We start from the raw sequence: 11,827 nt of genomic DNA, 5'->3' as shown, positions 1-11,827 counted from the left end.
GAAGAACCCCGCTCCAACAGGGGAGGAGGAGAGTCGGATAAAACCGTTTGCTAGGGAGTCGTGGATGTAGCTCTCCATAGCCTCTCTTTCCGGGCGGGAAAGGTTAAAGAGACGGCTAGAGGGTAAGGGGGTGCCTGGGAGCAGATCTCGGATACAAGCGGCCGAAATGAGCTTCCTCCGTAGGGTGGCCGGGCTCAGCCTTAGAGATAGGGTAAGGAGCTTGGACATCAGGGGGGGAGCTTGGAGTCGAGTCGCTGCTCCTTCGTGTCGTAAGGAGTCAGCTGAGGTGGTTCGGCCATCTAGTCATGATCCCTCCTGGACGCCTCCCATTAGAGGTTTTCCGGGCACGTCCAACTGGTAGGAGGCCCCGGGGAAGACCGAGGACACGCTGAGGGATTATATCTCCCGGCTGGCCTTGGAACGCCTCGGGATCCCCCAGAATGAGCTGGAAAGTGTTGCGGGTGAGAGGGAAGCCTGGGTCGGCCTGCTGAACCTGCTGCCACCGCGACCCGACCCCGGATAAGCGGGTGATAATGGATGGATGGATGGAAGAATAAGAGGAGTAATGTCGACCAGAACAGAGAATTAAAAATCACTCTCCCTCTTTGTGTGTTGTCAGCGATCATCTATGATCTGCTCTCATAACCACCATATCAGTAGTCTCCATATTGAGAGCTGTGTGGAGGCACTAGATATGCTCAGAATTTTGTATCGAGCCTTCAACATGCACATTTTTAAATAGGCAACATGAGGGTAATTTAACAAAAGGAAATGTTAGTGAATTGGACACTATCATAGGAAATTCTCAGTGATTATATTGTCTAGCTTTACAAAAAGAAAAGCTAAACTTGCCGTTGTGTTACCATATTTAGTAGTATCTTATCAGTGGCTGTCACTAGGCAGTAATGTTACCTTCACATGTAGTCCAAACACCTTGCAATATAAGAGTTACAAACAAAAATTTACACTTTTTGGATTACCAAACAATGTGAAATTTAGCTCACGGAAAGCATCGAGGCGCTAATCACAACAACATTTGGTTAAACTAGTTGCAAATGAGTAAAAGGCGGAAAAAAAGGCATACAAATGAGCAGACGCCTTGTTTCCGAGCAGGCGAGGAGTCAGTGAATGCAGCATCACTTTGCCTAGTTACACATTCGCGAAACGCGTGACCTCACCAGTCACATGGTTCAAACCTCGCCCCGCCATTGGCTGCTCCACACCGGGAGGGGTTGTTGTTTTCGTTGTGAACCAGGAAGCTCTCTTCTTTAAAAAAAAGAAATAGGGCGTGTAGCACAACGTTCACAGAGAAATACGTTGCTTTTTCATACACTGGATTTTTTTTGAGAACGTACAACTATATACAGTTTTAACACGTAACTTTAAGTTCCTCGGCAAGGAAAAAAAAAGACGTCCGTAAGTATCTACCGGGGGCTACTTTCTTCTTTGTCTAATTTACCAGCATGTCAGGGTGAGAGAAGTGAACTTGTCGAGACAAGTATTTAAATGTGTGTCAGTCTAATGTGGCCGAAGGAGAAGAGTCGGCATGTGTATGCGGTTTCACATTGAGTGACAGGGCCTGCAGAGCTGTGTAAAAAGTACCTGGAGAGATTTACCTTGTTATGTATGGGCTTCTGTGAACAGCTGATAAGCTCTTGTAGTTTCACTTTTAGGATCTTCCGGGTTCGTCTTTTTGTACATTTTAAAAATAAAAGTGTTTGAATTAATCCGAACATGTTTTTAGACCACCGCGACGCAACATAAGTTAGGGAAATTTAATAAGACGGCATAGAATGGTGTTGTAGATGTGTGGCATCACATTGGGGAGCTCTATTTCCTGCCATAGCATGACAGTAAGGTGTGGTGCGTAAAGCAATGTTTCTCCCAATCAGAGTAGATATAAAAAAATTTTAAAAAGCACACAGTAGAAGATCTCATTCATGCTCTCGTGGTTGAACGGGAGACATTCCTGCATGTTCCAGAAAGACCCTTCCCAGAAAACGGTTTTAACACAGGCTCTGCAGTGTGTGTGTAGCCTGTGGTCCTCTCTGATTTTGCAGTGCCACAGGATCCTGCATGGTCGGCCTGTCGTGCAGAGATGGCGTTGGAGGAAGGGGCGCGGAGCTGTCTGCTGCGCTCTCGCCACAGGCTGGAGCAGGACATCAAGCCCTCCTACCTGATGGACCACATGGTCAGTGATGGTGTGCTGACTGTGGACGAGGAGGAGAGGATCCGGACCCAGGTGAGCCTCTGCTTAAGGTGGGGAAGGTGAAGGAGAAAGTATTACAGTGGAAAATCATTATTTGGTTGTGAATTTTTTAAATAATTTTTTTGCCCACTGTTATTTAATTAATCTATTTTCAGGTACCTAAAGTAGAAATTGGCGTGTTGTGCACGCCAGTTCTAGGTTTTCATACTTTTATTGTATCAGATATTTCTGTACATCGTTGTACTGTACATACCGTTAAAAACTAAAATGCATTTCTCTCTTAAATATGGCAAATAATGCATGTTTACATGTAAAATGCATCTTATGAAATGTATGTGTGTGTGTGTCTCTCTCTCTCTCTCTCTCTCTCCCTCCGTCTCTCTCTCTCTCCAGCCCACCAGGAAGGATCAGGCTGTGGCCCTGCTGGAGCTGCTGCTCAGGAAGGACAACCGTGCCTACATCTCCTTCTACAATGCAATGGTCAAGGAGGCTTACAATGATTTGGCTAATCTGCTTCACCGTGACCTGCCCCGCGTGTTACCTGAGGCACATTTCCGCCTCTCTGATTGCTGCACACCTCACGGTGGGTGTTTCTGGTGTGGAAATATTTGGGATGTCTGTGCGAAAAAAAGAAAGTATCAGGCTCCTCAACATCAATGCCATTTTATTCACGTGGAAGGCTGAAAACGTCAACACCTTTTTTTTTTTTTTTTATTACATTCATGCTTTCGACTTGTTCTTAATCCCTTTTCCTGTTCGTCTCGACAGTCCAGGCGGTGCTCAGTGAAGGCGGCGTGCCACAGAGGCCCGTGGTGTTTGTCAGCAGACCGGAGCTCGTGAACCGCGTCCGGGAGAAACTCTACCGGCTGCAGAAGGAGCCGGGCTGGGTCACCGTCTTCGGCATGGCTGGCTCGGGCAAATCCGTTCTGGCTGCCGAGGCCGCCAGACACCACGGACTCCTCGAAGGTGAATAATCTTTCACCGACTGACGCTGCCTAACACTAGCTATCATCGGGATCATCTTTGAAACCCTAAAAAAAAGAAGAAAAGAGTAGTTCATTCTCCTCTCCCTCCATCCTCAGAGTGCTTTCCCGGCGGAATCCACTGGCTGTCCATCGGCCAGCTGGACAAACCGGACTTGCTGGTGAAGATCCAGTTATTGTGTTTCCGCCTGGAGCAGAGCCTCGACTCCCAGTCCCTCCACCGGACCCCCAACACTCTGGACGAGGCCAAGGAGCGCCTGCGCTTCCTGATGCTGCGCAGATACCCGAGGTTGCTATATGTTCACATCCACATGATCGGATTCATGTTAATGTTGTTCGACTCCGGCCTCAACGCAAAGGGCTTCTTGATTTTAAGCATGGAATGATGACACAGCAGTAATTAATGCGATAAATGCAAAACAAAAAGCAATATGGTACGACAACAACTTGATACCACCCCTTTTATTTTATTTTAGACAGTTATCCACAAGCATATAAATTAATTTGCCGTGTTTTCTGCACAATTTGTTGAAATAACAAGATATATGAAGAAGGAAGGTATGTGTACCATTTGGAAAAAAGCTAAATTATAACATTGAAAGGTGTTAAAAAAGGATGAGAAAACATGAGGATGGCATTACGCCGACAGAGCTCAACCTCCCGTGTGTGATAATCCGCTTCATAGTTTCCGTGTCTCTGACTACTTGTCTGTTTCTGTTTGGCCTTCAGAGCTCTGCTGATTCTAGATGACATCTGGGACAGTACAGTGCTGAAAGCGTTTGATCTCCACTGTCGGATACTTTTGACCACCAGGAACAGAAGCCTCACTAACTCTGTTAGTGGTATGTGCCCTTTTCACCTCCCATGGACACCGTACACATGCACACTTGAATGAATTAAACCGTATTTTTTTTATGAACACTGAAAAAACTCCTGTGCCTCCCCAAAAATGTATGCTTTATTGTGTAGGCGCCATATACGAGGTGGAAGTGGAGAGTGGTCTGGATGAGAACAAGGGGATGGAGATCCTCGCCCTGTACACGAACACCAAACTCCACGGACTTCCTGAGGAAGCTCGCAGCATCGTCAGAGAATGCAAAGGTCTGGAAACTGAAACAGTCTTTACATGCAATCGTGTGTGTGTGTGTGTGTGTGTGTGTGTGTGTGTGTGTGTGTGTGTGTGTGTGTGTGTGTGTGTGTGTGTGTGTGTGTGTGTGTGTGTGTGTGTGTGTGTGTGTGTGTGTGTGTTCTAAATGACCGTTTAACAGCGTCAGAAAATATGACTTATGTTGTCTAGCACACACACACACACACACGTCTGATTCTCTGTGCCATCGTCTCAGGTTCCCCACTGGTGGTGTCCCTGATCGGGGCTCTGCTCAAAGAGAAACCCAACCGCTGGCCTTACTACCTCCGCCAGTTGCAGCAGAAGCAGTTCAAGCGCATCAGGAAGTCGTCGTCTTACGACTACGACGCCCTCGACCAAGCCATGGCGGCGAGCATCGAAGTCCTCCCCGATGAACATCGAGAACTCTACAAGGACCTGACCGTGCTAGAGAAGGACATCAGAGTCCCCGCCAAGGTTCGGCCGCAGCAACAAGAGCAACGCTCTTCACTTAGTGCTACAGTACATTGTTGTTGTTTACTGTCTGCGCAGGAATAACTGGCCTTGCCCGTGCTTGGACTTTTATTATCTGGATGCTTTTTAATAGAAATTTAAAAACAAGGATCCAAAGATCACCTACCGTGTGATTCCTCTTTTCCAGGTGCTGTCTGTTCTGTGGGAGCTGGAGCCGGAGGAGGTGGAGGACATTCTCGAGGAGTTTGTCAACAAGTCTCTGCTCTTTGTGGACAGTCACAACAAGCCCTACCTGTACTACCTCCATGACCTCCAGCTGGACTTCCTGGTTGAGCAGAATCGCACCCAGCTGGAGGTGAGCCCCCAACTGTTGGACTGCAGTCCTTCTTTTTTTTTGGGGGGGGGGTTTCAGTGGGCAGACGTGTACATTTCTATTTTGTGTTTCAGAGCCTCCACAAAAAGGTGGTGCATCAGTACCAGCAGCACTACAGAGATGGCCCCCCCACCTCAGGAGATGAGGACTGTCTCTACTGGATCAGATTTCTGACCTACCACATGGCCAAAGCCAACCTCTTCCAGGTAACACACACACACACACACACACACACACACACACGTATACTGACTCCACATTACTTATGGTCCTTTTTCTTTTTTGCTAATCGTGTCTCATTCCGTCTCCTCCTCCTGACTAGGAGCTCTACTCGCTCATGTTTTCTCTGGACTGGGTCAGCACCAAGGCCCAGTTGATGGGTCCGGCTTTCCTCATCAACGACTATGTGGAGTACGGACCCATCCTGGACAAAGAGGTTTCTAAATTGTGTGCCCCGGGAAGAATAGCTGTGCCCCGACGAGTTTCTTGCGGCGGACTTATTTTCTTTTCTTCGTTCCCCTAGAACTGTGAGGTGCGGAGTCAGTTCCAGGAGTTTCTGTCTCTGAGCGGCCACCAGCTGGAGCAGCGTCCTTTCCCCGACGTGGTGCAGCTGGCTCTGTCGCAGCCGCACACGTCCGAGGTCTACAGACAGGCTCTGCTGCAGGCCCGGGACCAGGCCGGCACGGGGAAACTCTACTTTGAGTGGCTGTACGCAAGCAAGCACATCTGTTTACCGCGGTGCTCTGTGAAGTTACAATAAAGTATGGCCATAGGCCTTGTTGTGCATTTTATAGATGTGTTATGTGTAAGATTTCTGCAGCTGTATTGAGATAAAAGCTAATTGGTTTCATTATTCTGTTGCAATTAATGGCCAATGTGTGTCATCTTGTAAATTAGCAGACAAAAACTCATTTTCACGGAAACGTGGACAGTTATTGCGTGAAAAACATGGATGACAATTCATCTTAAATTAGGAAATGGAAACAGATTCTCTGATTTCAGAGGGATAAATAGTTCTAGAAAACAGATCCATAACCTGTATACAAGCTTTTTATTCAGCCTTTATTATAGAAATACAATTCAAGATTATGGCTTTTTGCACAGGAATAAGAGCAGCGTCGAGAGCCTGTCCCGTCTGGTGATCCACCCCCACCAGGGCTCCATCTACTCCGCCTGCTTCTCCCAAGACGGAGCCAAGATCGCCTCCAGTGGAGCCAGCAAGACGCTCAAGGTAGCGAAGCGGCACTTTCATAGCTCGGTGACATTCTGATCCTTTTACTTGGAAGAAGATGCACATCGTTGTGTCGCCGCTTCCCCTCTCAGGTGTTTAAAAGCACCTCCGGTGAGAAGCTCGCAGAGATCCAGGCGCACGACGACGAGGTGCTCTGCTGTGCCTTCTCCCCCGACGACCGTCTCCTAGCAACCTGCTCCAGCGACAGGAAAGTCAAGGTCAGGCCCCCGCAAACGCGCAAAAAGGAAAGTGCACGCAAAGTCGTCAAAGTCTTGAAGCGGCGCTTCTCTCTCTGCAGGTGTGGAACGTGGAGAGGGCCATCCTGCTCCGGGTCTTTGAGGAGGAGCACGAGGAGCAGGTCAACCACTGTCAGTTCACCAACACCACGCGGAGCCTCCTGCTGGCCACCTGCTCCAACGACAACTTCCTGAATGTCAAGGTAGGCGAGTGTGTTTTTGTTTTTTCAGACCTTGAAAGCTCCAATTTTTCCATAAATGTCCCTTCCCTTCGTTGAGTGCCATGTCTCCGTCCTTCTGAGTATAATAATACGCTGCAGAGAACGCAACCAAACACGTCTCTGGCAGCGTTTCTGTATTATTTGGTTCTGTTTTTTAAAAAGTATTTTGTTGTTGTGTTGTCCTTTTTATTTGCAGCCCATTTCTGTATTTGCTTTCCCTCTCAGGGCCGTGGTAACATTAACTATATACATCGAATAGAAAGAAAGAAAAGGAAAACTGTTGCTTCCTCTTCCTCTTTTTGCCGTCACTCACAGGGTGAATTACCTCTCTCTTCCTCTCTTCTTCCACAGCTGTGGAACCTCAACAAACCGTCCTCCCAGAACACCATGTTTGGCCACTTTAAGCCGGTCAACCACTGCTGTTTCTCCCCCGATGACACCTACGTGTCCACGTCCTCCAACGACGGCACCGTGAAGGTGACCTCCGCGACACTAGACCAACGTCCTTACAGCTAAGTACTAATGCACACTCGGTATTTGGGCAACTAACCACGTGTGTGTGTGTGTGTGTGTGTGTGTGTGCGCCTGCAGCTGTTCCAGGTGGCGTCCGCCAACGAGTGGAAGACGATCAGCGTGAGCGACGTGTTTGCGGAGAGTGACGAGGACGTCCTCGTCAAGTGCAGCACCTGGACCGCGGACGGCAAGCGCATCGTATGCGCGGCCAGGAACGCCGCTCTGGTGAGCTTTTACTTTGAAAGGGTGTAATCGGATTGGAACGAGTGGAGCTGTGCGTGGGAAGTTATGTGTGATAAAGAGGGTGTAAGTGGTTTGGATGTGCAGATGAAAAGGAGACTGGGGGGAGAGGCTGTTTGTCACTTTGTCTTCCAGAGAGTCTCAAGATTTTAAATATATGTTCAATACATACAACGTTAATTTATAGTAGATGTCGTTATTATTTTGGTGTGCCTGACGCATCACAGTTATATTGGCGTTGATAAATTGCAGTACAGAAAAGCCAAAGATGTATTTGAGGTCCTTTAGAAACGGTGTTGCCGTTGCACAGTTTGTCCACCAGGGAGCGCTGATGATAGATTTATTTAATGGTATGTTTGTTAAAAACGGTCAAATATTGATATTGGCCTCAAAAAAGCTAGTATTGGTCGAGCTCTTGTGTGAACAGGACTAATTATCGCCTTAAAAGTGGGTGAACCCACATTTTATTGCACAAGTAAGAAGGTGTGTGTGTGTGTGTGTGTGTGTGTGTGTGTGTCTCTGCTTCTCAGGTGTTCGACGTGGAGACGTCGGAGATGTTGTTGGAGATCAGAACGAATCGCCTGAGCACGGTGCAATACTGCCACGCCTGCCCTACCAGTAACCTGCTGGCGATTGCGCTCTCAAACTACACTGTGGAGGTGTGCGGGGCATACTAGCACACACACAATCACACAATAAATGTAGTATCTTTTTTTTCATGATGTAATATATATATAATCTCTTTTTTGTGTGTGTGTGTGTGTGTGTGTGTGTGTCTTCCAGCTGTGGGACTTGGAGGCCAATAAGAAGATGGCCGACTGCAGTGGTCACCTGAGTTGGGTGCAGCGTGTCCAGTTCTCTGCTGACGGCTCACAGCTGCTCTCCTGCTCCGACGACCAGACTGTCAGGGTGTGTGTGTGTGTGTGTGTGTAAGATGTGCTCTGTCTCACACGGAGCGTCACAGGTTGACTAACTGCTCTCTGTTTCCTCACTTTTGGTGCAAATTCTCTATGAAACTTTATTTTATTATTTTAATAATAATATTTTTTATGCGAAGCTGCAGCAGAATTCTGCACAAACTGCTTTTTAGGCTCCAGAATTTCATCTAGATTATCATTATTTTGCATCACTTTTTCAAAACCAGAGTTTTGAACTATTGCAGTATTAAAAAGAAAAGAAGAAGAATAAATCACGAAATCAAAGACGAGTTGTTAAAAGAGTAAGAACTAATGGGAGGTGGATTAAAAGCCCACCATCATAGTGGGGGGTGGAGACGCAATATAATGTAAATGTAAATATAATGTAAATATATAACGCTCCCGTGTTTTCTCCCAGCTGTGGGAGACTAAGAAGGTGCACACCTCCTCGGCCGTCTGCCTGAAAAGAGACTCCGACGTCCTCTTCAACGAGGACGCGATCGTGGTGTCGGCCGCAGACTACTGCAACCGGCTGCAGGTGAGCTGGAAGGGCCGAGTATCGCTGTGCAATGATGGTGCCTTCATCAAGGTGTCATGGGAAACTGTGTGTGTGTGTGTGTGTCAGGTCCGTGATGGCCGGACGGGATCGGTGCTGTTCCAGTCGGAGGAGAAGTCGTCCAGGATCCGCTGCACGTGCATGTGCAGACGGCCCTCCGCTGTGGCCCTGGGCCAGGAAGACGGCACCGTGCAGGTAGAGACACATCGAGACTGGCGTGTGTGTGTGTGTGTGAGAGTGTGACGGCAATGTTCATCAAGCAATGCACATTTTATTACGTCTTTGGACTGTAAAACAATTAACAACGGTATCTATCAACATCTCATCCAGCACTTCTTAAAGGAGCAGTGTGTCGGATCAAGGCAGAAACTGAGAATAATATTAATAACCATGTTTTTATCATTATATAATCTCTTTAAACTACCAATTGTTGTGTTATATATAAGCTTATAATGAGCTGTTTATATCTACATAGACCGTGTTGTCAGTAGTTGTGTTGTCACACATTGTGTGTGTGTGTGTGTGTGTGTGTGGCTGAATGAGGTTTGTGTGTGTGTTGCTGAATGAGGTGGGTGTGTGTGTGTGTCGCTGAATGAGGTGTGTGTGTGTGGCTGAATGAGGTTTGTGTGTGGCTTAATGAGGTTTGTGTGTGTGTGTCGCTGAATGAGATGTGTGTCGCTGAATGAGGTGTGTGTGGCTGAATGAGGTGTGTGTGTGTGTGTGTGTCGCTGAATGAGGTGTGTGTTTGTCGCTGAATGAGGTTTGTGTGTGTGTGTGGCTGCATGAGGTTTGTGTGTGTGTGTGTGTGTGTGTCGCTGAATGAGGTGTGTGTGTGTCGCTGAATGAGGTGTGTGTGTGTCGCTGAATGAGGTGTGTGTGTGTGTGTCGCTGAATGAGGTGTGTGTGTGTTGCTGAATGAGGTTTGTGTGTGTGGCTGCATGAGGTGTGTGTGTGTGTGTGCGTGTGTCGCTGAATGAGGTGTATTTGTGTGTGTGTGTCGCTAAATGAGGTGTGTTTGTGTGTGTGTCGCTGAATGAGGTGTGTTTGTGTGTGTGTCGCTGAATGAGGTGTGTTTGTGTGTGTGTCGCTGAATGAGGTTTGTGTGTGTGTGTGGCTGCATGAGGTGTGTTTGTGTGTGTGTCGCTGAATGAGGTTTGTGTGTGTGTGTGTCGCTGAATGAGGTTTGTGTGTGTGGCTGCATGAGGTGTGTGTGTGTGTGTGTGTCGCTGAATGAGGTGTGTTTGTGTGTGTGTCGCTGAATGAGGTGTGTGTGTGTGTGTGTCGCTAAATGAGGTGTGTGTGTGTGTGGCTGAATGAGGTTTGTGTGTGGCTGAATGAGGTTTGTGTGTGTGTGTGTGTGTGTGTGGCTGCATGAGGTGTGTGTGTGTGTGTGTGTGTCGCTGAATGAGGTGTGTGTGTGTGTGTGTGTCGCTAAATGAGGTGTGTGTGTGTGTGTCGCTAAATGAGGTGTGTGTGTGTGTCGCTGAATGAGGTGTGTGTGTGTGTGTGTGTGTGTGTGTCGCTGAATGAGGTGTGTTTGTGTGTGTGTCGCTGAATGAGGTGTGTGTGTGTATGTGTGTGTGTGTGTATGTGGCTGCATGAGGTGTGTGTGTGTGTGTGTGTGTGTCGCTGAATGAGGTGTGTGTGTCGCTGAATGAGGTGTGTGTGTGTGTGTCGCTGAATGAGGTGTGTGTGTGTGTGTGTGTGTGTCGCTGAATGAGGTGTGTGTGTGTGTCGCTGAATGAGGTGTGTGTGTGTCGCTGAATGAGGTGTGTGTGTGTGTATGTGTCGCTGAATGAGGTGTGTGTGTGTGTGTGTGTGTCGCTGAATGAGGTGTGTGTGTGTGTGTGTCGCTGAATGAGGTGTGTGTGTGTGTGTGTGTGTGTGTCGCTGAATGAGGTGTGTGTGTGTCGCTGAATGAGGTGTGTGTGTGTGTCGCTGAATGAGGTGTGTGTGTGTGTCGCTGAATGAGGTGTGTGTGTGTGTGTGTGTGTGTCGCTGAATGAGGTGTGTGTGTATGTGTCGCTGAATGAGGTGTGTGTGTGTGTGTGTGTGTGTCGCTGAATGAGGTGTGTGTGTGTGTCGCTGAATGAGGTGTGTGTGTGTCGCTGAATGAGGTGTGTGTGTGTGTCGCTGAATGAGGTGTGTGTGTGTGTGTGTCGCTGAATGAGGTGTGTGTGTGTCGCTGAATGAGGTGTGTCGCTGAATGAGGTGTGTGTGTGTGTGTCGCTGAATGAGGTGTGTGTGTGTGTGTGTCGCTGAATGAGGTGTGTGTGTGTGTCGCTGAATGAGGTGTGTGTGTGTGTCGCTGAATGAGGTGTGTGTGTGTCGCTGAATGAGGTGTGTGTGTGTGTGTCGCTGAATGAGGTGTGTGTGTGTGTGTGTCGCTGAATGAGGTGTGTGTGTGTGTGTGTCGCTGAATGAGGTGTGTGTGTGTGTCGCTGAATGAGGTGTGTGTGTGTGTGTGTGTCGCTGAATGAGGTGTGTGTGTGTGTGTCGCTGAATGAGGTGTGTGTGTGTGTCGCTGAATGAGGTGTGTGTGTGTGTGTGTGTGTGTCGCTGAATGAGGTGTGTGTGTGTGTCGCTGAATGAGGTGTGTGTGTGTGTGTGTGTCGCTGAATGAGGTGTGTGTGTGTGTGTGTCGCTGAATGAGGTGTGTGTGTGTGTGTGTCGCTGAATGAGGTGTGTGTGTGTGTCGCTGAATGAGGTGTGTGTGTGTGTGTGTCGCTGAATGAGGTGTGTGTGTGTGTCGCTGAATGAGGTGTGTGT

General features: G+C 48.1%; 1 protein-coding gene across 4 annotated transcripts in view; it reads left to right on the top strand.

The window, feature by feature from the left end:
• Nucleotides 1-1,234: 1,234 nt before the first annotated feature.
• Nucleotides 1,235-11,827, top strand: part of apaf1 (apoptotic peptidase activating factor 1) — a 33,672-nt gene continuing 23,079 nt past the window's right edge. Inside the window, exons 1-21 of one of the 4 annotated variants that reach the window (XM_034526090.1) lie at nucleotides 1,236-1,416; nucleotides 2,069-2,242; nucleotides 2,603-2,792; nucleotides 2,978-3,175; nucleotides 3,292-3,481; nucleotides 3,922-4,034; nucleotides 4,162-4,293; nucleotides 4,536-4,774; nucleotides 4,959-5,126; nucleotides 5,219-5,350; nucleotides 5,467-5,580; nucleotides 5,668-5,852; nucleotides 6,249-6,375; nucleotides 6,468-6,593; nucleotides 6,674-6,814; nucleotides 7,184-7,309; nucleotides 7,424-7,570; nucleotides 8,116-8,244; nucleotides 8,369-8,494; nucleotides 8,921-9,040; nucleotides 9,128-9,253. In XM_034526090.1, the coding sequence (XP_034381981.1) occupies nucleotides 2,099-2,242; nucleotides 2,603-2,792; nucleotides 2,978-3,175; nucleotides 3,292-3,481; nucleotides 3,922-4,034; nucleotides 4,162-4,293; nucleotides 4,536-4,774; nucleotides 4,959-5,126; nucleotides 5,219-5,350; nucleotides 5,467-5,580; nucleotides 5,668-5,852; nucleotides 6,249-6,375; nucleotides 6,468-6,593; nucleotides 6,674-6,814; nucleotides 7,184-7,309; nucleotides 7,424-7,570; nucleotides 8,116-8,244; nucleotides 8,369-8,494; nucleotides 8,921-9,040; nucleotides 9,128-9,253 (2,973 nt within the window). In that variant the 5' untranslated portion in view covers nucleotides 1,236-1,416; nucleotides 2,069-2,098. Of the gene's footprint in view, nucleotides 1,417-2,060; nucleotides 2,243-2,602; nucleotides 2,793-2,977; nucleotides 3,176-3,291; nucleotides 3,482-3,921; nucleotides 4,035-4,161; nucleotides 4,294-4,535; nucleotides 4,775-4,958; nucleotides 5,127-5,218; nucleotides 5,351-5,466; nucleotides 5,581-5,667; nucleotides 5,906-6,248; nucleotides 6,376-6,467; nucleotides 6,594-6,673; nucleotides 6,815-7,183; nucleotides 7,310-7,423; nucleotides 7,571-8,115; nucleotides 8,245-8,368; nucleotides 8,495-8,920; nucleotides 9,041-9,127; nucleotides 9,254-11,827 lie in introns of those variants that run through there. The other 3 variants (XM_034526089.1, XM_034526091.1, XM_034526092.1) reach the window with 3 other exon arrangements.

The sequence above is a fragment of the Cyclopterus lumpus genome, chromosome 23 (assembly GCF_009769545.1).
Source record: "Cyclopterus lumpus isolate fCycLum1 chromosome 23, fCycLum1.pri, whole genome shotgun sequence".
NCBI lineage: Eukaryota > Metazoa > Chordata > Actinopteri > Perciformes > Cyclopteridae > Cyclopterus > Cyclopterus lumpus.
The sequence above is the reverse complement of the archived record's forward strand: the minus strand, read 5'-3'. Positions and strand labels throughout refer to the sequence as shown.